This window comes from Maylandia zebra, linkage group LG1 (genome assembly GCF_041146795.1).
Source record: "Maylandia zebra isolate NMK-2024a linkage group LG1, Mzebra_GT3a, whole genome shotgun sequence".
NCBI lineage: Eukaryota > Metazoa > Chordata > Actinopteri > Cichliformes > Cichlidae > Maylandia > Maylandia zebra.
Genome location: NC_135167.1, coordinates 20,714,954 through 20,739,633, shown reverse-complemented (window position 1 = coordinate 20,739,633; position 24,680 = coordinate 20,714,954). Strand labels below are relative to the sequence as shown.

The 24,680-nt window shown below is 40.5% G+C and overlaps 2 protein-coding genes across 6 annotated transcripts in view; both read right to left on the bottom strand.

The window, feature by feature from the left end:
• Positions 1-456: 456 nt before the first annotated feature.
• scube2 (signal peptide, CUB domain, EGF-like 2) lies at positions 457-21,206 on the bottom strand. Of its 5 annotated transcripts, none has more exons than XM_076883060.1 (23): positions 21,070-21,206; positions 18,954-19,070; positions 18,683-18,808; positions 18,364-18,498; positions 17,541-17,666; positions 17,334-17,450; positions 16,054-16,143; positions 15,318-15,434; positions 15,096-15,218; positions 14,428-14,544; positions 14,111-14,233; positions 13,697-13,813; positions 12,392-12,481; positions 12,134-12,256; positions 11,425-11,592; positions 10,899-11,105; positions 6,591-6,761; positions 4,940-5,107; positions 4,307-4,468; positions 4,019-4,216; positions 3,590-3,742; positions 2,884-2,963; positions 457-1,616 (listed from the first exon to the last, which is right to left on the bottom strand). In XM_076883060.1, exons 1-23 carry the CDS (start codon positions 21,137-21,139, stop codon positions 1,470-1,472), a joined length of 3,045 nt encoding a protein of 1,014 aa, XP_076739175.1. In that variant the 5' UTR covers positions 21,140-21,206; the 3' UTR covers positions 457-1,469. The 5 variants fall into 5 exon arrangements, with proteins under 5 accessions (XP_076739175.1, XP_004543223.1, XP_023010479.1 ...); XM_004543166.5 differs by lacking the exon at positions 21,070-21,206 and adding an exon at positions 19,461-19,728 and having other exon boundaries at positions 10,899-11,102; XM_023154711.3 differs by lacking the exon at positions 21,070-21,206 and adding an exon at positions 19,461-19,726.
• A 1,125-nt stretch (positions 21,207-22,331) lies between these two features.
• Positions 22,332-24,680, bottom strand: part of sinhcafl (SIN3-HDAC complex associated factor, like) — a 3,938-nt gene continuing 1,589 nt past the window's right edge. Inside the window, exons 3-6 of the mRNA XM_004543167.2 lie at positions 24,529-24,628; positions 24,328-24,442; positions 23,590-23,740; positions 22,332-23,481 (exon numbers count right to left, since the gene is read on the bottom strand). Of these exons, the coding sequence (XP_004543224.1) occupies positions 23,304-23,481; positions 23,590-23,740; positions 24,328-24,442; positions 24,529-24,628 (544 nt within the window). The 3' untranslated portion in view covers positions 22,332-23,303. The remainder of the gene's footprint in view (positions 23,482-23,589; positions 23,741-24,327; positions 24,443-24,528; positions 24,629-24,680) is intronic.

The following is a 24,680-nucleotide window of genomic DNA, read 5'->3' as shown; positions in this document are numbered from 1 at the left end:
TATTTTTATAATTTCTTTATAATTTTATCTTTTTTAGCATTTACACTTGTGCTCAAGAACTATTTTGCATTATAAATATTTTCGAACCACTTTTTTCATATAGATTCTTTTCGAATTCATGGGGTTGATAGAAAATGTCCTGCAACTGTAAAATGGCCTTTATAACTATGGAAGATTGGGGTTTTTTTTTTCAGTGATGAAACATCTTTTATTATCCAAGATAAATCCAAATTATGTGCAACCTTGTTACTCTAATTACTCTAGTTTATCCCTGTCTCCATATCATTTTTGATAAAATAATCATGTTTTTTTCTTGCAAGCATTTTATCTCAAAAGTTCTACCTACTAACTCAATAATAATAATAATAATACTTAATAAAGACCAACTTTATTATTCCTCTGGAGGTGTTAAACATATACAAACACATGAACTTGTACAGAAATTAGAAAAAGTGGTTGAAAGTGGTGGAAATCCGTTTCCGGTCTTTATTTACAGCACATTCGATGTACAAAATCATAAAAATATACATACTTGTTTCATCTAGGAGAGGTAAATATAGTTTACTTCTATTTTACAGAACTTTTCATGTATTCATGGCATCACAAATTGTTCCGTTTCTCTGCAGAGTAATTCGTTGTCTTTGGTTGCTAGTGACCTAGCTGAAGCAGTCATTGTCTTGTGACTAGTTTTGGAAAGGAAAAGTATTGTTTAAAGAACAGCAGTGCTCATCCAGACACCTTAGAAGACCAAATACGTGAGCCAACAGCAAACGCAGCCATGCTATACCATTAAAGTGTATGTAGCTGCTACAAAACATTAGCGTTTCACCTAAAACTTTTTACATCATATACAAGACATTCATCAGAATAATTGCTTTTGTGGCAGGGCTACTTCTTTTGCAGTGCTAATTTCCCCAAGAAAACTTGTGTGCACTATTTGTTCCTGACATTTTTGCAGTATTTCTGTCAGTATTTCATGCCTACCTGTGCAGGCCATGTTAAAAAACTAAATGTTAAACCTAAACCTATATACAGTGTTACTGACATTCAGCATATATCTGTTCGTCTATCATATTTGTTTTTCATCCAAATGCAATTAAAGAGTCCCATAATGCCGCCATGCACAGTATTTCTCAACATTCCAATACCCAATTTGGAATTTAAATCCCAACTTTAAAATTTAAAGGGCCGTATAATGTCATTCATCTGCTGTTAGAAGTATTTTCCAAATGAGATCTCCTAATTCCTCTCCGAGGAAGCCCATATAGATCTGTGGTTTGTACCACTTCCTCAGTTAAAAATTTCACTTTTCCATTGGGATCGTTTCATCAGGTGCGGTCCTCTTGTCCAACACGTAACCTTAGAATGCGCAGGGGTCAATTGATAAAACACATAAGAGGGTCCAGTTTCTAATTTAAGCTTATTATGAAAAAATCCTGGAACCTTGTGGCAACTTTTTATTTATTTTTTTAAGGACGAAGGAACCTCAGGACTTTGGACCGCAGGAAGCGAATGAAGGATTTGGGGAACATTTCTCTCGAGTCTTGCGCTGTATAATTGAAGAAGTTTTGTGGGTGAGCCAGCACGTCAAACAGTGCCTTCATGAGCTTCTTGTCCTGAGGGGGGAAAAAAAAAAAAAAGAAGTGTGTTATCCAAAAGAATTCCTTACAGTATGTAGTCTAAGGAGCTTGGAAAGAAAAGCGTCTGGACTTCTTTAAGTTGCTTGAAGACGTTTCACCTCTCATCCGAGAAGTTTCTTCAGTTCTAAGGGTCAAATGGTGGAGAGTCCCAGATTTAAACCCAGTGGGAGTTTCCCCCCAAAGAGGGACAAAGGACCCCCCCGATGATCCTCTACCTAATCACATGATCCAAGGTGTGAAAACGGGTGTAGGTAACAATCAGCCACGGTTTCGGGGGAGCTCATTGTGAAACCTGGCCCCACCCTTTCATGTGATTTCCTGAGGTCAGATGGCCCAGGGTGTGAGTGGGCGTTAAGGTGTCTGGGAAGGAATCTCAAAACTGGATTATAGATGGCAGACAGTTGGTGTCGTAAACCAGCGCCTCTGTTCAAAGATGGTCGCTCACAGTGGACATAGATGGCTTCTTTCACTCCTCTATTCAAACCGTCTGTCCTCTCTGTCCAAAATGTGAATGTTCACATTTTGGACACGTGATTAAGTAGAGGATCATCAGGGGGTCCTTTGTCCCTCTTTAGGGGGAAACTCCCACTAGGTTTATATCTGGGACTCTCCACCATTTGACCTTAGAACTGAAGAAGCTTCTCGGATGAGAGGTGAAACGTCTTCAAGCAACTTAAAGAAGTCCAGATGCTTTTCTTTCCAAGCTCCTTAGACTACGATGACCTGGATGACTGAGAACCTTCACAGACTTACAGTATGTAATTTTTACACATAGGAAACCACAGTGACACAGGTGTCACTGTCCCTTTACACACAGAGGGAAGTTCCTATTAAAGTTTCAACACTTACTCTCTCACAGTTTTCTTGACAATAAAATGGGTCGGGGCTCTTATGGGTTCATGTGAGCGGTACTCTGTATTTCTACTTGTTCCCAAAAGAGGGTGCTACATGGTCACTGGAGCCAAACCACTAACACAGTGAGGAGTCAAAACTGGCCAGCTGATCTTTGTCAAATAAAGTCTAAATGGTCAGCTGAAAATAGCCCATGAGATAAAACAGCTAAAACTCTTAATGAGCAGGTTAGTAAGTCAGGAATGCAATGCTTTAAAAGATGAAAGTAATGGATAAATGTAAATATATACAGCTTACACTAAAGGTTTTAGGTATTTTAGACCTACTCAGGCTGGAGACCACAGTGCTCCCTGTTAAACATTTGTATAATATAATTATAAAATCCTGATACCTTAAGTATTTCCTGGTGATGCTCTGAAGCATATAATCTTCCATCTCTGACGATGTCTTCTATCAACTCTTGGTAGTCCTCTGAAACAAATAACGTTCATAAATAGCTTAGTAAGAAAAAACAAACTAGATTTAAACAATATTCAGAGGTATCATCGGTTTATTCTTTCTCAATTCATCAAATTTAAAAGGGATTGTTCAAAAAACAAACAAACAATAAAACAAATGTAGAACCCTACAGAAGACTTAATGGAAACCGCAGTTTCTACAGGCAGGGGCAGATTTTTTTTTTCCTCTTAAACGAATGAGGCACACAGTATTCGTTACACCCCACCCCCCAAAAACAAGGGACAAAAACCCACAGACATCTTTTTCCAAGTTGTCTCTGATAATCCTCAGGGAGGACACCATGTACCAATTTCAAATAACTATGGGTCGTAATGGCACCCAGCACACATCGTCTCTTCTGGGCCATTAAAAAAAAGAAAAAAAGAAAAAGATTCCTGCCAGGCCAAATGCTGCATGAATGAAATGAAAACACTTTGCTCTGCTTCTGAAAGATAAATGCTGAATGAAAATGAGGATTTCAATCATTTATATTGGAAAAATGAGAGACACAATATAGTGTGCGCTGGTTTGGTGGGACCAGGTTGTGAACTTACATGGAATTACAGTATTAATCTTATTTCCAAGACAAACCATCTCACCATCATACGTCACATATGGAACCTGGAAGCCTTTGCCGCTGTTTCCCTCATTGGACCTGAACTGTATCCAAAGCCTCTTGGAGCGGGAGGTGAAGGCAATGGGACGTTCGTACGTCTGACACGTCTCGTAGGTCGTCACAGAGTTGGGGAGAGCTGTGAGAAGCACAGAGGAAAGGCCTTAATACGTAACTACTGATGAATATGAAAACCACTCTTATGACATTAAGAGATGTTTTTCTACCACTGTGCCGATTCATCCTGCTCTGTACACACAGACTATATTGTAAGCAGACACTTGTTTTCATAACTTCTGAGGATTATAGCGTTTTAAAAAAAAGGATCATAATCATAACTTGAGCCCAAACCAAAGCAAATCCAACCTATATATTTTATTTGTTAGTTAAATGGCACAAACACAGTAGAACTCACCGCTTTTTCTCATCACCAAGTAGTCTCCACATTCATCCTCAATAGGCAGGTAGATTTCAGGGACAACAATAAGGATCCTGCGTTTGGGGGGAGGGTTAATGATCCAAGTGCACTCGATATTCGCAGGATAGTTTCCCGGGTAGTTGGGAGATTCGATGTAACCTGTAAAATCCCCGAGCTCTCCTCCACATCGTCGGTCTGTAAGTGACACAAAAATTAAAAATATCTCAAATGGAATTCTAATATTGGAAACTAAAACCCTGCCCCACCCCCTACAGATATACATACTTTTGCACTGCATGATGTTAGTGGAACCATCATAGTCGGTGGTGGTGTTTCCAGGGCAGGTGACACAGTAGTTCTGACCAAAATCCCCTTGATATGTGCCCATTGGGCAGCGAATGCAGCGGTGTGTGCTGGTGTTGTAGTAATGTCCTGGAGAGCACTGCACTGCAGGAGCAAAGGCCAGCGATAGAGAGCTGTTAGCTGATTTAATGCCACCAACATTCGGGGTACAAAAAAATCGTATCCTACATTATACCTGAAAAATCTTCAGTTAAAACGTTATACATAAAAAAAACCAAAACACAACAACAAAAAACTCTGCGCTTGAGTTAGAACGGAAACTCTCTGTGCCTGGTAAAAACCATACAACAGCTGCAGAGGGCAGCAGAGTCCCTATCAACACCTGCAAATGCTACACAGTGTTTTGAAGTCACAAAAAAAGACTTCAAATCCCCAAAACAACAGATGGTTCACTTTATTTCACAAGTCTGGCAGGCTTTCATAAACGTTCTCGGCTCCAAAAGAACCATTTAAACCCTTCGTTTATATTAAAGCTAAACTAAAGCGAAAGCTAAAATATACCAGGCAGACGTTATTAGGTTTTATATCCAGTGACATAACTAAAATCTTTCATACCTTTGGTCTCACACTCCTGAAATGAGACAGCCCCGATGCGCCGGGTGCCCAGGTCCCCTCCACAGGGGAAGCAGGAGGTGCGCCCCACCTCTGGTTGGTACGTTCCAGGTGGACAGAGCTGGCAGGGGATGAAGCCATCGTGGGAGTGCTGACCAGGGGAACACTGACCTGAACACACACACACACACACACACACACACACACACACACACACACACACACACACACAGGGTCAGTTCACACTGTTAGAAGCAGGAAATGCTCTGTCCACTTAAAAAAAAACAAAAAAAAAACAACAACAACAACTTTGCTTTACTTTTATTTAGCAAAACTTAAGAAAATACTAATGGAAAAAATGCTGTGTTACATCTCCACCTCTCACTGCGTGTAACTCCTGGGTGACTAGTACAAAGTGGATGTGTGATAGCTCGTCTTGTTTAGTCTGTCAGGCGAGATGTGACTCTGATAACAGCACAGGAGGAGAACAAAACATGGTGGCTCCTTGAGCTTTTTATTCAGGACTGAAAGAAGTTAATTCATATTCAAGCTTCTTCAGATTTACACAAAGCAAAACAACTGCCAACGAGATCTTTATCGAGGCACCACTGCTTCCTTTGTACCTTCACAACTTTATATTTAATTTTCTGCGGCTGTTGCTTTTTTTGGATTATTTATTTGATATAAATATCTATAAAATATCATACATTTTTTAGTAGGTAGTTAAATAACACACAATCTCTTTTTTCATTGTTTATTTATTTGTTTTTTAATTTGGTGCAGTAAGACTGGCTATGAGAGGGGTCTGTGTCAGTAGGGAAAGCTGAAAAACTTTTTTTTTTTTAAATGCAGTTAAAAGTCTAAAATTCATCCCTTCCTTCACACTCTCCAAAGCTGCGCAGTGGGTCAGTCTTTGGCAGGCTGATTCTGGCCCCTGGGCTTTACGTTTGACAGTTGCTTGGCATTTACATGTCACCATAAAGTAAAAAAGAGAATTTACTATTTATTTATTTGTGACCTGCTTTCTGAGCCCTAAAGGTGACTAGTTTTTGCACAAACCAGATTAATACTGGCTCAGGTGGTAGAGCAGGTCATCTACCAATCAGAAAGTTGGTGAAACAATCCTCGACTCCTGCCTGCATGCTGAAGCATTCTTGGGTAACATACAGAATTGAGTGTGTGTGAATGTTAGAAAGTGCTTAGCTACAGATAAAAGCACTGTATGGGTGCTTGGGTGAGTTGATTTGACCATTTTAACTGCTTGTAAAATTAAAAATTAGCATTAACATTTGGCTGTAGGATCAGTCAATCTGTGAAAACTTGGAAAACACAGATTTCTGAACCTGTCTTTAATTTGAAACTTGGCACCTGTAAAGTTTGTACCTGTATAGCACATGATCAAAATCTGTCCACAGACAGACACTCAGAAATCTTCCAAAGCACTTAAAATAGCCCTCGTGGTAGGTTCCTGTCTTGTGACATCTCCAGGATTTCAACACATACAAAGTCAACACACAAGACATTAAATGTCAAGTTGCCTGCAGTAAAGTATGTTTAAAGGACACATCATAAAGAATTAAGACAAACCAGTTTATAATACACTATAAAATTTTATTGTTTGATGTTTTTTAAATGTTAAAATATGGTGTTTTACCTCCACACTCTGAAATGTTTCGAGCTCCCACCACTTTGGAGACTTCTCTTCCTTGAGGTGTAGGACACACCTCACAGGACATCTGTCCCTCCTCGTCCTGATACGTTCCAGCTGGACACGACAAACACCGTCCCTGATCGCCATCGTAGTAGGTCCCAACACCGCAGCTCACTAAGACACAGATGGAAAAGGACATCAAGAGAGATTAAAGTTTAGCCGTTCTGTGACATACTTGTAGCGAGACACTGTTGCATGCCCGTCTCTAGTGCACATAAAGCAAATGTCGGCCTACAAAGTTTCTCCAAAGAGTTGCTAAGCATGTGCTGACAGTTTTATCTTTGTGCTATGCTAAGTTGAGGGGTAAAAGTCATATTTTTTGAATACTAAACACACAGAAATATTTTTCAGACAGTAATTCTGTGATACAGAGTCAATTACAAACAAATGTAACTGTTTGAGGATGATGGAACATTTCCGCAAAAACTAAAAACAAACACTTAAAGATAAGCCATCCAAAACAGACGTTAACGTTTGAACTTGTAATTAAAGTCAATTTAGTAGACAGATCAGGTCAGGTGGCGCTCATGGACAAATAACCACACCATAAGAGTGTGTGGGTAAAAAAAGAACAATGCGATAAGCAGACATGAATCAACAAATATAGCAGATTGCCCCGTGGTTACACACAATCAAGCAGTCCTAACCACAGCGTAGATGTACACAATAAACACCGCAGCTACAGTGAATGATGAGACCATTAAAGAAACCCAGATCACAGCTGCCTCTCAAGTGTAATCAAAGAGGATCATGTAAATACTTGAACTGGATAAACACAGTAAAGAGCAGTGAGCGCCAGCTTTAAGAAGGCAGCTGAGCCTGAACAATTATCTATCTGTTGACAGCGTTTTCCTGCCATCTTAAAGGTATCACTGAGCTCAGTGTAGATTATTGTACCAGAGAGTGGTGCATTAGGCTGTATGGTTACAGGCCATCTTTATATGGCACCACACAATCAGATGTGAACAACGTGCAGGTAACATATCAGGACTGCATCATGTAAAGTAGTGATGCTGTTGTGATGCCTATATAAAGTTCTAGAGTCTTCAAATAGAAAACAGTAGAAGAGCATGTTCGTAAAATGTTTGTGAAATATGCCCACTGGATTCAAATGTCAGATTTGTGTCACTAAACAGAGTACGGCTTGATACTAACAAAGGATAACCTACATGATGCCTAAAGGAGAGATAAGTACATTTATCTTAGCTACAACTGTATGATAAGATGTCAGCTATGAAAATGCTTGTGCATTACATTAACACAGTGTAACTATTGCAGGTTTCAGGTTCGAGTCTCATTTTAACTGTGTCTTCTTGTAAACTTTTGCTTTTCAATTACATTCCCTTATTGTTGGTTATTCCCTTTAAGTCAACTTTTATTTGTCTGTTTAACATTTATCTTTATTGATCTGTTTTACATGATTGTTTTGCACTTTGTTCAGTGTTTGCTGTGCCTAAATGAGCTATACAAATAAACTGATCTGAAGTTATGAATTTTATTTGCTTTGGACTGCATGAAACACACACATTAAAAGTCCAAATGCCATTAAAGTACATTTGCAAACCAACCTAAAACAGCCATGCAAAAACAAAATCATGGGGACAAAAGAACAACAGCCTCTCCCAGTGCTGCCTTTACTGCATCCACACCTACACCTGTCTTAATACTTGACACAACATGGCTGTGCATCAGAGAGGAACTTTAAATGCCAACGTAAGCACCCTCAGCTCTTTTAAAAGCAATCACAGCCGCAAATCAAAGGGAGAGCTTCCCTTTTATCGTATAAAAGCGCAAACACTTGATTAAAGGGGCTAAAACACTGTTTTGCTTTGGTTCCTCCCATTCAGACTGATGCCTGTAATTAATTTGGCAATTACTGTGTCTGTCTGATAGCCATAAGAACTTCACTTGAAAACTAAAGCTGAGCTCACACAAGAATAAATCAATTAAACTCCTGAGACTTTCGAGCAAAACGTGCCTCATATGTAGCCTTCAACCGGGCTGAAAGAAAACAACCAATATCAGAGAGAGCTCGACACACAAAAGCTTTCACACAGATCCATTATACGTGGCTCTGTAGACTGTCAGGTTTTCGTTGGGAGAAAGAAAATGTAATTCTATCAAGAGCAGCTCATTTTTGAAGCCTTTTGTTAATTCTAAAAAACCACAAGGAGCCATCACTGCATTGTCCTCTAACAGCTTTTATTTGACAGAGGGAAGCTGTGAGGGAAGAGACAGTGAGAGTGAAAAAGAGGAAAGAAAGAAAAACTTGAAGTCTTTCAAATGCAAAGAACGGTTCTATAGAGTTCTCGAATTGATGGCCCCAAAGAGGTTTAAAAGACCTTTCACCTCTATTCAAGTCCCTGGTTTTTGCCTACTTGATGACATAGGAAAACACTATGGTATCACAGTAGTAAGGAGCTGAACCCAATAAAAGAGGTCAGGTTTCTGAATCCCCCCATTCTACTTGGTCCAATCACTGCTCGCGCCCATCAAGCAGGGGCCCAAACAGCTGATGCTAATTGATTCCCATGGTGTGGGTGAAGTCAATTCTCTTTAGCAGTTTAGTGGCTAGGGGTCATGCAAAGTGGCCCCCAGCTGGGGTGCAAGGGTAGGGGGGGGGACAGCACTTAAAGTGCCAGCTTGAATCAACAGCACTTCCTAAACATCTCCAACGTTAAAACAAACACACAAACAAGTTCACTGCGACACTCACATGGATGTGAGAACATGTGAGAACATGTGGACCTGTGGACACGTTCACATGAAGCCTCTTATGTATGCTTTGGTTGTTTTCCTGCACATAAATAATGTAGAGTTGAAATAAATTTTAGACTCAAAATGATCATGTTATTAATAAGCTAACATCACAAGTTATTTAAACTGAACCAATGTCCCGGAATATAAACGTTACTTCAACCAATAACCCAAACACAGCACAGAGGAGGAGGAGCTGCCACGCTTTAAACTATGCACAGTGTTTTCTTCAAATCCACAGAAGACTGTGTTCTTCTCAAGGAGTGAGAATGAGCTTCAAATGGGGTTTTCAATGGAGTGGGCAAATTGAAAAGGACTAAACTGCACTCCAAACTAAGCCAGAGCAAAAGATGGGGGAGGAGGGAAAAATATAGCTCCTTTAAAGAGCTGGAGGTTAAGAAGAATGCCTTTCAGAGCCCCCCTCTCCTTTTTCCCTCCTCTCCCAAATTACATGTCTACACCCTTGCCACAACCAATAGACTGCCTAATGTTGACCTGAAAGCAAAGCGGGGGACGGAAGGAATAAAGACACTTAAGATGTGAAATAAATCATGTCAGGAAAGCTTAACAGCAGACGTAGCTTAAATGTTAATGATGAGACCAAAGAAAAAAAAATTACAGGGAGATGAATGGAAAGCAAAACTTATGACTTTCCCTCAACAGACATTATCTCATGAAACTACAGAGCGGCTATAGTTTGACACATGTTTTTGGCCATCAGCCATATTCCTGAGATCTGGGGATAAAGATCTGGGCCTACATTAAGTTAAAACATCCTCAACACTGACGCATATATTGAACAAAGCGCATGCTGCCTGAATAAATATTTAGACATCACAATTTAGGAGGAAAGGCACCAGTTTCCCCTCGCTGATACTGAGAAGATGTCCAGCACGCAGCCAACACATTGTGAGGCCTGAAAATAGGGGCATACAGTTGCAGCCGCCAGAGAAAACACAAGCCTGCCTTGAGCTCTCCACCATCGACAGCCCTATTTAAAGAGCATTTTTCTCCAGCGCAGGTTGTATATAAAATTCAAGCAAGAGGCAGCAGGAGACCTGCCATCAGCCCTAACGTTACACTTTTATCCCATGGAGATGCTGGAAGATCTCGCAGCTTGGAGGGCCAACAACAGCTTCTCTGTTCTTCCACACAAGCTCGCTTTCCCCCTCCAACTTGCTCATTACAGAATGTCTGCAAACCAAATATGGCATTCATCTGGCCCACACCTGCTCCAAATCCAATCATTAAACCCGCCTGTCTAAATATATCTCACTGGCTTGGGCCAATTCAATTACTTAAAGCCATGACTATGGGTCTACTGTGTGTATGGGGTATGCTCACAAGTGCTGCTGCCTCAAAAAACAAAGCGGTGGGAAAGATGAAAAGCATTAACGTTTCCAGTAGAAGTTTTGCCTGGATTAACTGTTTGTGCTCTGCTCGTTAACAGGATTTCTACAGTGAATAAACACTACACACATAAACTCAACTCACCACATTTTCTGCCCAAGAGCATCTGTCCTGCTATGCAGTGTCCTGGCAGCTCTGCCAGCTGGCTCGGACTCCTGGATAGATTGTAGTCTGCTCCGGCAAAGTGGAGGTGGAACTGCTCCCGGTTGATGGACTTCCGCAGGGTCCTGATGGTCTTCCTGAGCCTCTTCTCTGAACGGCGGCGTGCGCAGTTCACGTCACAACCCTCTGCTGAGAAAAGCACTCGATACTGCAAGAGTTTCCAAAGCAAGATTTCCTATTGTTCACCTGCAATAACCTACGATTTCATGCCTAGATTCCCATAAGCTTACTTCACACCGCTAACGCAGAAATCAAGGAAATTAAACAAAAACACCCTTTGCCCCAAATCTAGAGCCCATCACCAGAGCCAAGTCAAAACAGGAGATACTTTTACACAGCTTGGTTTGTTTAGTGACAAACAGAGCGGCGAAAGACAGATTTAAGAATCATAATCACAGGTCGCAGACAGACAGGCGGGCAGCCAAGCAGAAACCACAGAGAGACCAACCTGTTACCTCCTCTAGGTTCACATCCAGCTCAAACTCAGCAGTGATTGAGGAGCCGTCCTCCTCGCCGGCCTTCCTGCCATGGCGGCTACGCATTCTCTGTCCGGATGAGGTGCAGCGCAGGCTCACGTAGCTGAACTGGACATTTTCAGTGAAGAGAAACTTCCTTTCTGTGAACATGGGACACAACAAACCCCCAGCAAGCACAACAAAGAGAAAAATTGCACAGTTGTTAACAGACAGGAAACATTAATCACATACAATAATCTTTGGTCATGCACAGTGAAAAGCTAATAGAACAAAGGGGATGCAATGGCAATGAGATGTTGGTTTCCTTTCAGTGTCTGTGAGGGATGTACCATGCTGAGCCCCTTTTGTAGAAGCAAAATAATCCTACAATCAGAATCGTGTTTGATTGATAGCTAGGTCACACACAACTGAAAGGCATCCTGTGGCCAATTACATCCTCCCTGTCACTGGCAGACAAAGTGCTGTGCTGAGATGTGGAAGACACTCAAAACCACATCACTTTCCCCACAAATTTCTTTCACATTTGCTCTTGGTTTTTGGTTTTCTTTGAAGCATCTTTAAGGTCTGCTTCAGAGTCTTTAGATGTTGGCAGTTTTCGGTAAACCCAAAATGTTTTTTAACCAGCAACATAAAGACGATATAACTCTAAGTCTTGTGCTTTGAGTCGGCGTGGCGCTGTACCTGAGCGCGCTGAGTTTAGGCTCTCCCTGAGTTTCTCCTGACTTCGTTTTAAGTTGCACCTTGCGGTGCCAGACTTAAAAGTGGCCGTTGTCTTAATGCGGGCAAGGCTGGCCGTTTCTCGACCTGCACGACAGGGGGACAGAAAATATCGTTATCAAGTGAAGACAAGTAAAGCGTGACCTACCTGTTCCTGTGTTACTGTTTTCTTTGGCAGAGCGGAAAAAAAAAAGATGTAAATCTGCGATGTCCTGTACTTGCCTAAGCAATATGAGCCACTGTTGTTCTTTTGTGCGTCAGCCAAGCAGGGCAGAGGCATTCCACAGGTCACTGTGTAGGAATCCTCCGTCCCTGAAAACACACGAGGCCGTGACACAGGGACCGACACTGACAAAAGTAAGGGCCAAAAAAACAACTAAGACAAAAGACAGGCAGCATGTATGAACATGAAGTCCGTCAACAGACTTTTCACTCAATTAAATCTACAACTGTTGAGCTTACTGACTAGTTGCACTTCCACCTGACTGAATTGTGCTGTTTGAAGACATAATATACAAAAAGCATCCTCGATGTATCATAAGCTTCTTCACCAATCCACCCTGGTCCTTTTTATCTCTCTCTAACTAACCTGTGAACCTGCAATTGTCAAAATATCCTGATTTAAATGTGGGACTTGTAGCAGTGCTAATCCTGCTGGATTAGTTGACATGTTTTGCAGCTGCTTCACTCTGACAGCCCAACACCAGCCATCTGCTTCATATCAGCAAGTAGCTCTTGTTAAAAAAATTTTATTCACACCCCCAGTTAGCTGTTACCACAGCAACAAGTACTTTTCTTGGGGTCCACAGAGAGTCAACAAGTAAACTGAAGAGGGCAATATGATAAAAATAAACTATGAAAGAGACAAACCATCAATTTATCTAATTCAGGGAACCTATCCCAGCTGTCATAGGGTGAGAGCTGCGGTACACCTTGGACAGGTCATCAGCCTATCGCAGGGCCAACACAGAGAGATGTACCCATGCATGTTCTTGGACTGTGGGAAGAAGCCAGAGTACCCAGAGAGAACTCACTGTGAGGCGACAGTGCTGACCACAGCACCACCCAATGATAAGACCATTAATGTATATTCCACATACATGCTGTCTTTTTATGCAGCTTTATTTTATTTGGATATTCTTAGTTTATTAGTATTTCATTTCATTATTTTTTTATCTTTAATGTCATATCTTTCTCAATTTTTTTTTAGGTGCTTCTAATCTATTTATAGGTCATTTTATCGTCTATTTCTTAATGTTTTTGTTCTCTTTTTAATTTATTATATATATCACATATTATTGCATATTATTTGCTTTGCTTTATCACTCTTTGTTCTCATTATCTACTGGTTAGTCATCTGTGAAGCGCTGTGAACTGCACTAACTTGCATGAAAGATGCCCATACAAATAAAGACTGATTGCATGACAGATGATATATAACGTAGCCAAAAAATTGCTCAGTTATTAAACCAACACACCGGTTTATCGCAGCTCACACTATACAGAGATCTGGCTCAACCAACTCACCGCTGCTGATGTGTACTTGAGACTGGCAGGTCAGAAAGCAGCGATCCCCTCCCTCCTGCTTGCTACAGTTCAAAGTAGGTTTAGATGGGGGCTGTGCAGGTGATAAACCCTCAGCCGCTAGATAAAAACCACAACAAAACTCAAACATGTTCAAAAGCAGGAAGGAGGAAGATGCACATGAAGATGAAGAAGCACAGAAAGTCCAAAATCCTGACAGCTTTGTAGCATTTTGGATGGATTACTCAAGCACAAGAAAATTAAAGAGTAAACAAATAAATAAATAAAGAACAACTCAAAGTATCTCCTGTTTTTGTCCACAAAGGTGTTTGCTGTCACACTTCATCACTGCACAATTTCCATTGAGACGTGACAATAACAGACCTGCTTGTCATTCAGAGACAGGTGCTAACCTACCGATGCAGTCCTTTTTGTTCCAATGTAGCTTATAGCCGGGACGGCAAAAGCATTCAAATCCACCCACGGTGTTCTCACAGCCATGCTCGCAACCGGCATTGTTCACACTGCATTCATTTATATCTGGGATGGGAAAAAAATAAAAAATGGGGAAAAAAAGTTACTCTTTATCATTTCAGAGATCGATTTCCAAAAACGCCAGTGAGCAACCACTCACATCTATGTGCTTAATCAAATAAAACATTTAAATGCATCAAGCACTTGTGTGTTATGCTGAACTTGTTATGTGTAGTGCCCTCCACCCAACTTAGTCTCACCTCCACAGTGGGCCAGTCCATACATGGTATAGCCTTTGTTGCACAGACACTGAAAACCACCCGGGGAGTTCACACAGGTGTGATCACATGTGCGCTCGAAGAAGCATTCGTCTATATCTGTAATCAAAATCAGGCAGATGACATAATAGCAGGGCAGTCAGTTACAATCTTCGCCAGCAGGAATTTCCCCATCTAATGACGACCATTTTCCTACTCAGTGAAGTGCGACAGGTACATTACACTACAGCAGATTAAAAAAACAAAAGCAAAAATACTAGCTTTTCATAGAAACGACTTCTAAAAAAGAAATCATTGTCATCAATCATGCCAAACTCTGATGCAAAAAAAGGTAAACAAAAGTAAACCCCAGAAAAAGGGTTTACATGCTCCCTGATGTATTCAACTCTTTAAAGCCTGAACCATGAAATAATTGTCAAGTAATTCAAGTTGAATAAAATCACACTAATGATGTAGAAGTCTGAAAAACTCAGAAAAATTCAACATGATCCTAATTTTCTTTTTGTAAAAAAGAAAAATCTAAATGATTTAGTGATTTAAAAAAAAGAAAAAGAAAAAAAAGAAACAAGAGAGAGATGTTGTAAATGTCATCATTATCTCGTTCATGCAAGTTCCTGTTACTGCTCCTGCAGCTCAGGAGCCACGTCTACCTTGACAGGAGCGTTCGTCTGTCAGCAGCTTAAAACCTTTTCTGCAGTTGCACTCAAAGCTGCCGATGGTGTTCTTGCAGGAGTGATCGCAGCCGCCGTTGTTGACCTCGCATTCATCGATATCTGCGGGTGAAACAAGTGAGATTCTAAGAATACATTTTCACATGCAGGTTTGTTAGCGTATTAAGATACTATCCCTCGTTGTGAAGACGGCAGTCTGACCTTTGCACGTCTTCCCATCTGGCTGAAGCGTGAAGCCAGCGGGGCAGCTGCAGCGCACGCCAGTGGATGTGTCTTTGCAGGTGCAGTCGCAGCCGCCATTGTTCACGGCGCAGGTTTCTAAAAATGCAACACGAGTTATCACTGCATGCAAAAGACCTTTCTCCTAGTGGGGAATGCTGTGCTTTCCATTTGTGACAAAATACTAGAACTTAGCAGAATAAAACGATTTCCTGTAAAGTACCCTTTAAACAATTTCGTCCACTGATTTAAAAGGTTAAATTAACGTGCAGAATTTAACAATATTGTGCGTCTAACGTCACTGAGATGTTTGGATTAGGGCTGACCCGTACAGTCTCACCGGATGAGACTGCATACCTAATAAAGTACCAATCACACAATGTTTTACATGTATTGAGTGACCCAGAATCACACAACTGATGAATACTCAACATAGAAGAAAAGATTCACATGCTTTCCTTTCCAAATGGAAGGAAAATGTGAAATGTACCACACTGTCACATACGTGTATATTTCAAGTGAGATCGGCGGTGAGAAAGTGAGCATGCAGCCATTTCACAGTTTGCTCAAAAGACTGAGGAATGTATCAGTTTGCTAGAAATAAACTCCTCTCCCCACTCCTGAGGGCTTCCTGGAAGCTTCACACGTAAAAAAACAACAACCAAAAAACCCAAAAAAACCCCACACAAATTCAAAACTGGGGGAGTCTTATTATTACCCATTAACAGCCTTCGTTTGACCCGCTTGTCCACCTCTGTAAAGGACGTGGCATTGTGGTCCAAGGACTCTGTGGTGGCTTCATCTCGCTCTGTGACACACAAAACCAGAGTAATGCTTTACTGTTATCCTCAGTGAGTGTTTATGCCAGCCATCAGGGCGCAGATGTGTTTTGACACTTGAGATGTTCAGCTTGTGGTGGCTTGGTGTGTGTCAGATAACACGGCAGATCAGAAAAGTGAATCACGGAGACAACGTCGCAGTGACACGCCCAGACCTCACACACACTGCTGGCTTGGAAGGAGAGATATTACCCGCTATCTGACGGCTGATCCTTATCCTTTACAACTGCTGTGTGGAAAAATGCACGCTGCCTAACAGGAGAACTGATAAGAGAGAAAGAGGGATCCTCTAATTTCATCCATTCGTAAGGGTAGCCTCCTCGTAACGCAAGAAGAAAAAAAAAATAGTGTAGGCAGCTCCTGGACTTCGCCCACCCTGGGCTGAAATCTAGATCCATTTTGCTACATACTGAACATAAATGAGTATATATATGTATGTAAAAACAATTATCATCAGGTTAAAACATTGTATACATGTTTTGTGTTTCTTTGTTAAAGCTTTAAAATGCTGTAAACATCATCTAGATTTGAAAGCATGACTCCAATTAAGTCATAAAAAAAGTTCATCTAGCCTACAGCGTTATTTTATTATTGGGTCAGTTGACACTTAGAGTATGACTGCTTTCAAAACGCCATATTTTTTTAAGGCTGAACCATTAGGATGGGCTTATTATTTGGCATCTTTGGAAAAATGTTGCAATGTCACTTAGCAACCTTGCACGCTGGTTGGAAAATGATGTGAGGACATTAAAGATAGTAGAGGATAGTTGATGTGATGTGTTTTAGATGACAGAGTGGTCTAATGTGCTTGCTGGATGGCTGGCTATGGAGTGGGAAACATTATCTTTACCAGGCAGGATTGGAATGACAAAGATATCTTCACCATATTAACAGCTCATGGAGATAAATTTTTGTCTCACCTCCTTTTTATGCATGTACACCTACCACCTGCTCACCTGATCCTAAGCATGCTTTTTTAAAAAACAACAACAACGTATATACAGTTTGTATGCACGGGCATATACTGTCCTCTCTTCCTCCAAAATTCAATAACATATCAATCATAAAAAAAATGATGTGTATCCCAGCATTTCTTTCACTACAACATTGTGCTCACTGTTTTGCATTCCTCGTCTCACCTCAGTGTCAGCCTGCTTACCTACACATGAGCTCCTGTCAGGCTGCAGAGTGTACCTGCTGTGACACCTGCATATGGAGCCGTTCTCAGTGTCCTCGCAGATGTGCTGGCAGCCTCCATTGCCATGGTTACAAGTCACTGTAAGGTAAACAACATGCAACTACTAATGCAAATAATCAGTTCAACATAAGAAGCCCGATGCACTTGCGAGTGTTAGCGTGCACGTACAGATGCAGTCTCTCTGGTTCTTGGCCAGCTCAAAGCCTGGACGGCACTCACAGGCCACACCCCCTTTGGATGTCTCCTTGCAGATGTGGGCGCAGCCGTGCTCCTTATTCATACAGTTGAGGCCCTCTGGATAGAAAGAGGGAGAGAGGTACACAATGAAACTCTCCTACAGTGACTGACCAGCTACACACAAAGGCGCACATACTGAGAGATTAGTCTGGAAACTTGAAAGACACTGATTGTTCTCACGCCCCTACACAAGCCAAAAACATCCACTGCTGCGTTATTCTTAGCGCCTCTACAGAGGGAACAAGAATCTAAAGTTCATTCCCCAAAAAAACCTCCAAACAACAAAAAACAAAACAACATATTCAATGGTGATTTGTAGCAGCATTTATATGGACGGGTCACAGCTGAGCGGATAGGTCCACTGGGATATAAAAGGGTTGTCAAGACCCGATGGAGTGGAAAGTAGTCACATTTGAGTCGACTTCAGTGAAGGAGACGAAACAAAGGCGCTTCAGACTAATCTGTGACACAGACCGCATAGACCAGAGTGTTGCAGTTATTGACTTATTTTGTTCTGAGGGACACAGAGATCCTTTTTCCCACAGCATGTTGCTGTTTCAGATGAAAGCTCAGTGACAGGAGCCAGCTTGAACCTGTCACCCCTCATTGTGTCATCAGTCTCTTGGAGAATCTGCCACATCTTTCTCTCTCTTTCTTTTTTACTAGTTTTACACAATACACAGGCATCCACAAACACACAATCTTTTGTAGATGAGTTAGCGACTATTTCAAACTTTGTGTTACATATACTCACCAACAGAGCGGTGGATGCACGTGTGCTGGTTGTCGCTGAGGAAGAAGCCCTCTTTGCAGCGGCACTCGTAGCTGCCCATTGTGTTGACACAAGTGTGCTGGCACCCACCGTTGTTGAACTGGCATTCATCCACATCTACAGGACAGTGAATCGATCACACGAGTAAACAACTTACAATGCTTCAGGTGGGAGGTATTCACTTACATAAACCAACACAGACCGTCTTCAGCGTTTTATAAAGCATGAGTTTACACAGCTGAGGACACAAGCTCCCTGTCTACCATGAAAGATTGCTTATTTAGTTTAAAGCTAATCTTACCTAGACAGTTATGTCCATCATGTGCCAAATGAAACCCATCATAACAAGTGCAGCGATAATTGCCTGGTGTGTTGTTGCACTCATGCACACAACCCCCATTGTACTCCAGGTCACATTCATCAATATCTGAGAAACAAACAACACATAAAGGTTGGGGTGGGGAGAAAAAGCTAAAAATGCTAAAACATCTTAGGCTCTGAACAATTAGAACAAGGTGTGGCTGCAACAGGAAGAAAAGAAATCTGTGGCTAAACATTTACACAATGCTTACCTTCACACTGTTTTCCATCGCCTTTAAAACCTGCTTTACACGTGCACTTATAAGAGTCTTGGGTCGTTTGACAAATAGCGTCAATGTGACAGCCATCACTTCCCTCTGCGCATGGATCTACAGGAATGCATTATCATCAAAAACACGTTAGAAAATTAACAAAAAGGCGACATATTTGTGAGAATGAAGCCGGAAAATTCAGATTTAACTGATAAAAACGAAATAAAAGAGTATGAGTCGAAATGGGGGGGGGGGGGAAGTCCTGTGAAAACCTGAATGTTAACAACATGCCAAAAAACAAAACTTTTTGGAAACGTTTATGTACACAGAGCGCGCAACCTGCCACGGCAGTGCTGTTTTTTCCTATAATACAAAGTTGTTAGGAATTAGGAGAAAATGCTAAAAGTCGCTGCTGGTGAAACGACATGGAGCGCACTCCTGGGAAAAGCGTGCGTAAAGTCTCCACGACTGCAAAAGACAACACACACACACTCACTACAGTCCCACCTCGAAACTCTGGAAGCGCTGCGCTTTGGCGACTATTTAACAGGAGCAAAAACAAACAAAAGTCCCTTGCAGCCCAAACAGCTCCCATGGTGATATGATCCAACTTTAGAGGTCTTTCTCAAAAGGACGCGTACGCACTGAAGTCGCGAGCGAGCGTCCGCCTCATTTTCATTCTAGCCTGTCAATCCGCTTCACAAGGCGCTTTTGAGAAGAGAAAGGAGTGAGTGAGTGAGTGAGAATAAGAGCGTGCGTGCGCGCGCGAGCACGTGAGAATGGAAAAAACGCTTTTGAAGCAGGGTTGAGTCAATAGAGGGAAGCCAAAGAAAAGCGGAAGCGTCAAGTGTGTGTAACAAGCATCACAACGGCAGCGCGCTGCAGAGGCTTCTATTTTGAAAAAAAGAAATGCCCGGAAGTGTTATGGTAAATGCTAATTTACAAGCTCCTTTGAGTGGCTTTAAAGTCTAAACAGCGTTTGGTGTCTGTGTATGGTAGCACGGAGGCGAGCGACAGTCGACAGTGACTGTTGCTTAGCTGAAAGCGATTTACTCGTAGGGCATCGTTTCGAAAATGACGACCTGTGGTCGTTCCAGGCGCCGGTTGCCTCGGTAACCCTCTAATAAATACGCTAGAGGCAGAGCAGTTGGAATTACTTACTCATGGGCTCTGGTTAGAGGTAACCTAGTGGTAAATATGCTACAAGGTCATGTGTCAATCAAATCAAATCAAATCACTTTTTATTGTCACATCACATGTGCAGGCACACTGGCACAGCACATGCGAGTGAAATTCTTGTGTGCGAGCCCCACAAGCAACAGAGATGTGCAAACACAACAACACAAACGAGCAAAATACAAGAATGGCCAACCTGAAACTAATAAATATATGTACAATATATAATAGTGTATGCATTTCTGGATGTGTATACTAAATATTTTCCTACGTGTGTGTGTGTGTGTGTGTGTGTGTATACACATTTTTACAAATTAAATAGTAAAAATCAACGATATTCTACATTCTCATTGGTAGTCGCCTTACTGCTCGCCTGGGATTTGAAATAAAAAATGTTTGTCCCGAAGTCCCACCCACTTCGGTGTTTCGCCCGGAGTCGCTTAATGTCTTTGCCTTTCAATGATCTCTAGTGGCCTTATCGGTTTGAATCGCTTCCAGTGTGGACTCAGCTGCATATTAAGTTCTCTCAATTTTTACATATGTAATATAAAATATATGACATAACATAAGAGTTTACATGTCAGATAGCAAACCAGATGTCACCGGGGAAACTCTGTGTTGCCATATGCGTTTTTGTTAGGGACACACCAAGTCTTGTTTAAACTTTAAGTTGACTTAAGTTTTAAAATACTTACAGGCTTTTTTCACTGCCGTTGTAATGTTTTACGTGCACTACTGTGTGTATATATACTACGAGTGCATTAAGCTAAATATTAGCTAACTAGCTACTCCTGGAAGCGAACGTTAATTAAAAAAGCGTGGTTGCTAGGCAACGAACGATTTTAGTTCTAATTGATAATCGCTACACGAAAGACGCCTTGTTTACCAGTCAAATAAATAGTTAACTTTAAAGTCAGGCGTTGTTGTGAAAGCTACAGACCTGAGTAAGAGTGGAGTACGTACACTTGCTTCAGCAGGGCTGTTAGCTTAGTATCGACGTTTACATGCATTTATGAGCTTTTACCATCGGACAAATAAGCTAACGATGGTAGAATTTGCTAAGATTGCACCATACTGATTTTTACAGCCGCAGTTTTCCCTACTGTGACTTAGGTTCAATTATCAAAATGCAACTCCAGTTGTGCAATATAAGTGAAATCCCAATCTAGCCAATAAACAGGAACACCTTTAACCCCTGCAAACAGCAAAGGGACCAAAAGCTCCATCAGCGTTAATGTAGCTCTTTTCCACCACCTGCTGGTGCAGAAAAATATGACAGGCCGCTATTTTTTTTTCTATTTTTTTTTTATTGTAATACAGAACTACTTTGTGGTACAGTATAAAAAAACAAAACAAAACATACATTGCATGTTCAAAGGAAGCGCACAAAATTTCTGAAAGGCTCTACACCAATTATCTAAAAATTTCAGTTACAAAAGTTTTTGTAATAAATAAACATAAATTACATAAGAACCATAACGGAAAGATCAAATAATTCTTTAAGGCACATCTGATATCCCAAAATGTACCTCTTAAAAAATATGGCAACTCCCTAAGGACAAAAAAAAAAAAGCTTATTTTCCAGCTTAAAAGGAAGCAGCATTTCTCCTTTTAATAAGAATCATAAACATGTTCAGCATTTAACAACCCTGCCGCAGAAGATAATATATTAAGCAACTTTACAGAGCATTGCCTGTCAATTCTTTTAGTTTGAGACCACTTATAATTATGTAAAAAAAAACAAAAAAAAAGCAACCGTTATCACTGCAGTATTAATTTGAGACAGTATGGCAAAAAACTGCAATCTGAGCATTATTTTTGACATGACAAAGACAAGAATGATTGTGAGACAATGACTTAGGACAATTAGAAAAAAAATGCAACATTATTGCTAAAATAATGGATGCTTTTTACAAGCCAATTTTGGTTGAGCAAGGATCCATCGCTTTACACCTGAAGTAGCAAAAGCGACGGACGGCCCCAGAGCACTTCTCACATTCAAAACGTCTGCATAGTTTGAACTTTGACAGTCGCAGCCATGACAAACACATTTCATTAAAAGCAATTTTTTTGAATGGTGATAATGGGAGCTAAAATGTAAAGCAACTTCAAAAGATGAATCACACAGGAGGAGGAATGTTGCTGCTCACTGTTGTGTTTAGAGAAATGTATCTGATCAAAGAGATGTGAACAATGTGAACATGTGGTAAAAAAGCCCGTTCTTTTCTTCTTGTTGTTAAAGTACATGTTTTAACAATGTTGGGACACACAAAAGCATTTTCTTTTTTTTCTTTTTTAAACAGACGTAGTGGTTTTCTATTCCTGTTATTGTTTAAAAAAAAAAAAAAGTTTCGATGTTCCAACAGCCAAAATATTGTATTTACAAAATCCACTAAAAAACAAAATCAAAAAGCAACAAACAGGGATGTACTGCATGCATGGTCGAACCACATCTATCAGTTAATGTGCACACACTGCTGAACAAATTTAAAATGGAGTGTTTCAAACTTGTGGCATGCTAAAGCTGTATACATGTCCAAAGATTACGTGTTCTCATCTATATACACATATTAAAAGATCATTAAATCGATAAAGAACAGTTATACTAGTGATCCCCGGTGTCAGGAAAAAGCCATTTTTGTATTAAAAATAAAAAATAAAACAAAAATTCAAAGATTCATTTGCACTAATAGACAAAACATAGCAAAATGTTGAAGTCACGCCACTCACAAAAAAGCTGGTGTCTTTCATTTACACACAATTTGACAACTAATGAAAAACAAAACAATCCTGATATGTATAAAAAAGGTGACAAAGTATTTACAGAAGGATGATCATGTCATAAAAACAAAAATTATAATCCAGAGTCAAAAGCAGAGCTTTAGCAAAATTTGTCTCCTCATCCTATAAATAACACTAATGCCCTTAAGGGTTTTTTTCCCCATTTGTGCTTTCTATAAAAAAATAAAAAGGAAGGAAAGTAAGAAAAATCAATTCTTTACAAAAAATCTTAAAAAATACCTATATAAAAAGGAATATTACAAAGGAAAAAAGGTCTACATAACTGTCTATGGGAAAGAGGAGGAGCAGAAATGAGAGGTCTACCACTGGAGACAAATCCAGGTGGATGCCATGGATAACCCCAACAGGGAAATTCAACAACAACAATAGCATTCACCAGGTTTCTTTTATGTCTTCTGGGTGTTGTGTGTCCGGCAAGTGTGTGGCCACTTGCGTGGGCGATGTCAGTGTCTTCTGTTTTTTGGAACTGCAGCAGGGCTTGAAAAGCCGGGGATCAATAATCACCTCTCCAAACCGACCCTTGTAGACAATCCCACAGCACACCTTTTGTCTAAAAAGTTAAAAGGTGAAAAGTTACTTAAACAATGCTTAATCTTTTTTTTCCGTTTTGAAAAAGATATAAATTTTTTTTCTTCAGTGTAGTCAACGAGTAGCTTGCCTTTTCCAGTAGGAACGGTCCAAGAAGGAGAAGATAGAGGGAGCTGAGCGTCTTTGCTTGGACTCTATGTCTGAGCCATCATCTGACTGGTTGCTGTAACTGGGAGACTGGGCAGGAGACACGCTGGAGGTCGTGCTGTGTGCATCAGAGTCTGCTTAGGAAAAGGGAATATATTAAATATTATCATATTTACATTTGTTTGGTAAGGTTCTGTTGAATTCTAAATATTTTAAGACAGTAATTTAACCGATCACTTATTTAGCAGAAAGTTAGCCACCATTTCTAAAACTGATCAAAACTTTTACACTTCATGGTTCAATGACTGTTTTTGACAGCAAGTCATCACTTTTTGGATTTTAGAGGAATGAATTTGCTTTTTTTGTCCTACTACACAGTTACACATGATTATATTATTATTAGTTTTTAAATAAAATTTGATCAGTGAATGATATTTATCCAGCACCCAAATTGGCAATTAATTCTAATTAACTTTCAGCCCTGAGATGAGCCTGAAGCTAAACAGCGTGCCCTAACCCAAACAGCCACCAGATGATGCTAGCAGTTGCTTTTAATTAGCCAGAGAAGACAAACATAACAAACCCAAGACTGATGGACAGTGAGAATGAGCTGCAGCTAAAGTGTTTAAAATCAGTTGTTTGAGGGCTAAGAAAAATGTATTCTGCATCTGTCAAGATTACTAAGAATAGATCACGGTTTAATGTTTTTAAAATGACTCACTCTGTCTCTTGAACTTGTGCAGCTTCTTTAGCTTGCTTTTCTTCTTCCCATCTCCATTTTTTATCTTCTTGGGTTTTGTCACCTTAAAGCCTGGACCTGCTCTTGCATCCACCACCTGAATTAGGTTAGACACAACAAGTCAGCAGTCCATTGAATGGGACAAATATGCACTAACAGTACCAATAAGTGGATATAACTTACATGGTTCCAATTTTTTTTGGAGCCAAGAGGCAGCTTTTTCCACCTTTTCACCAGTAAGACACAGGCGTTGCAGATGTCTCCAACACGATCCTCAGAGAGCCTTCAAAGAAAGAAAAAAATACACAAAAAAAAAATAAATAAATAAAAATAAA

Coding starts and splice junctions, on each gene's coding strand:
- scube2 (XM_023154711.3), bottom strand. CDS start 19,548: ATGGGAGCTGTTTGGGCTGCAAGGGACTTTTGTTTGTTTTTGCTCCTG. Junction 5,108..6,590: donor AAACATTTCAGAGTGTGGAG/GTAAAACACCAT, acceptor GTGTGTGTTCAG/GTCAGTGTTCCCCTGGTCAG. Junction 1,617..2,883: donor ATCACCAGGAAATACTTAAG/GTATCAGGATTT, acceptor TTCCCCCCTCAG/GACAAGAAGCTCATGAAGGC.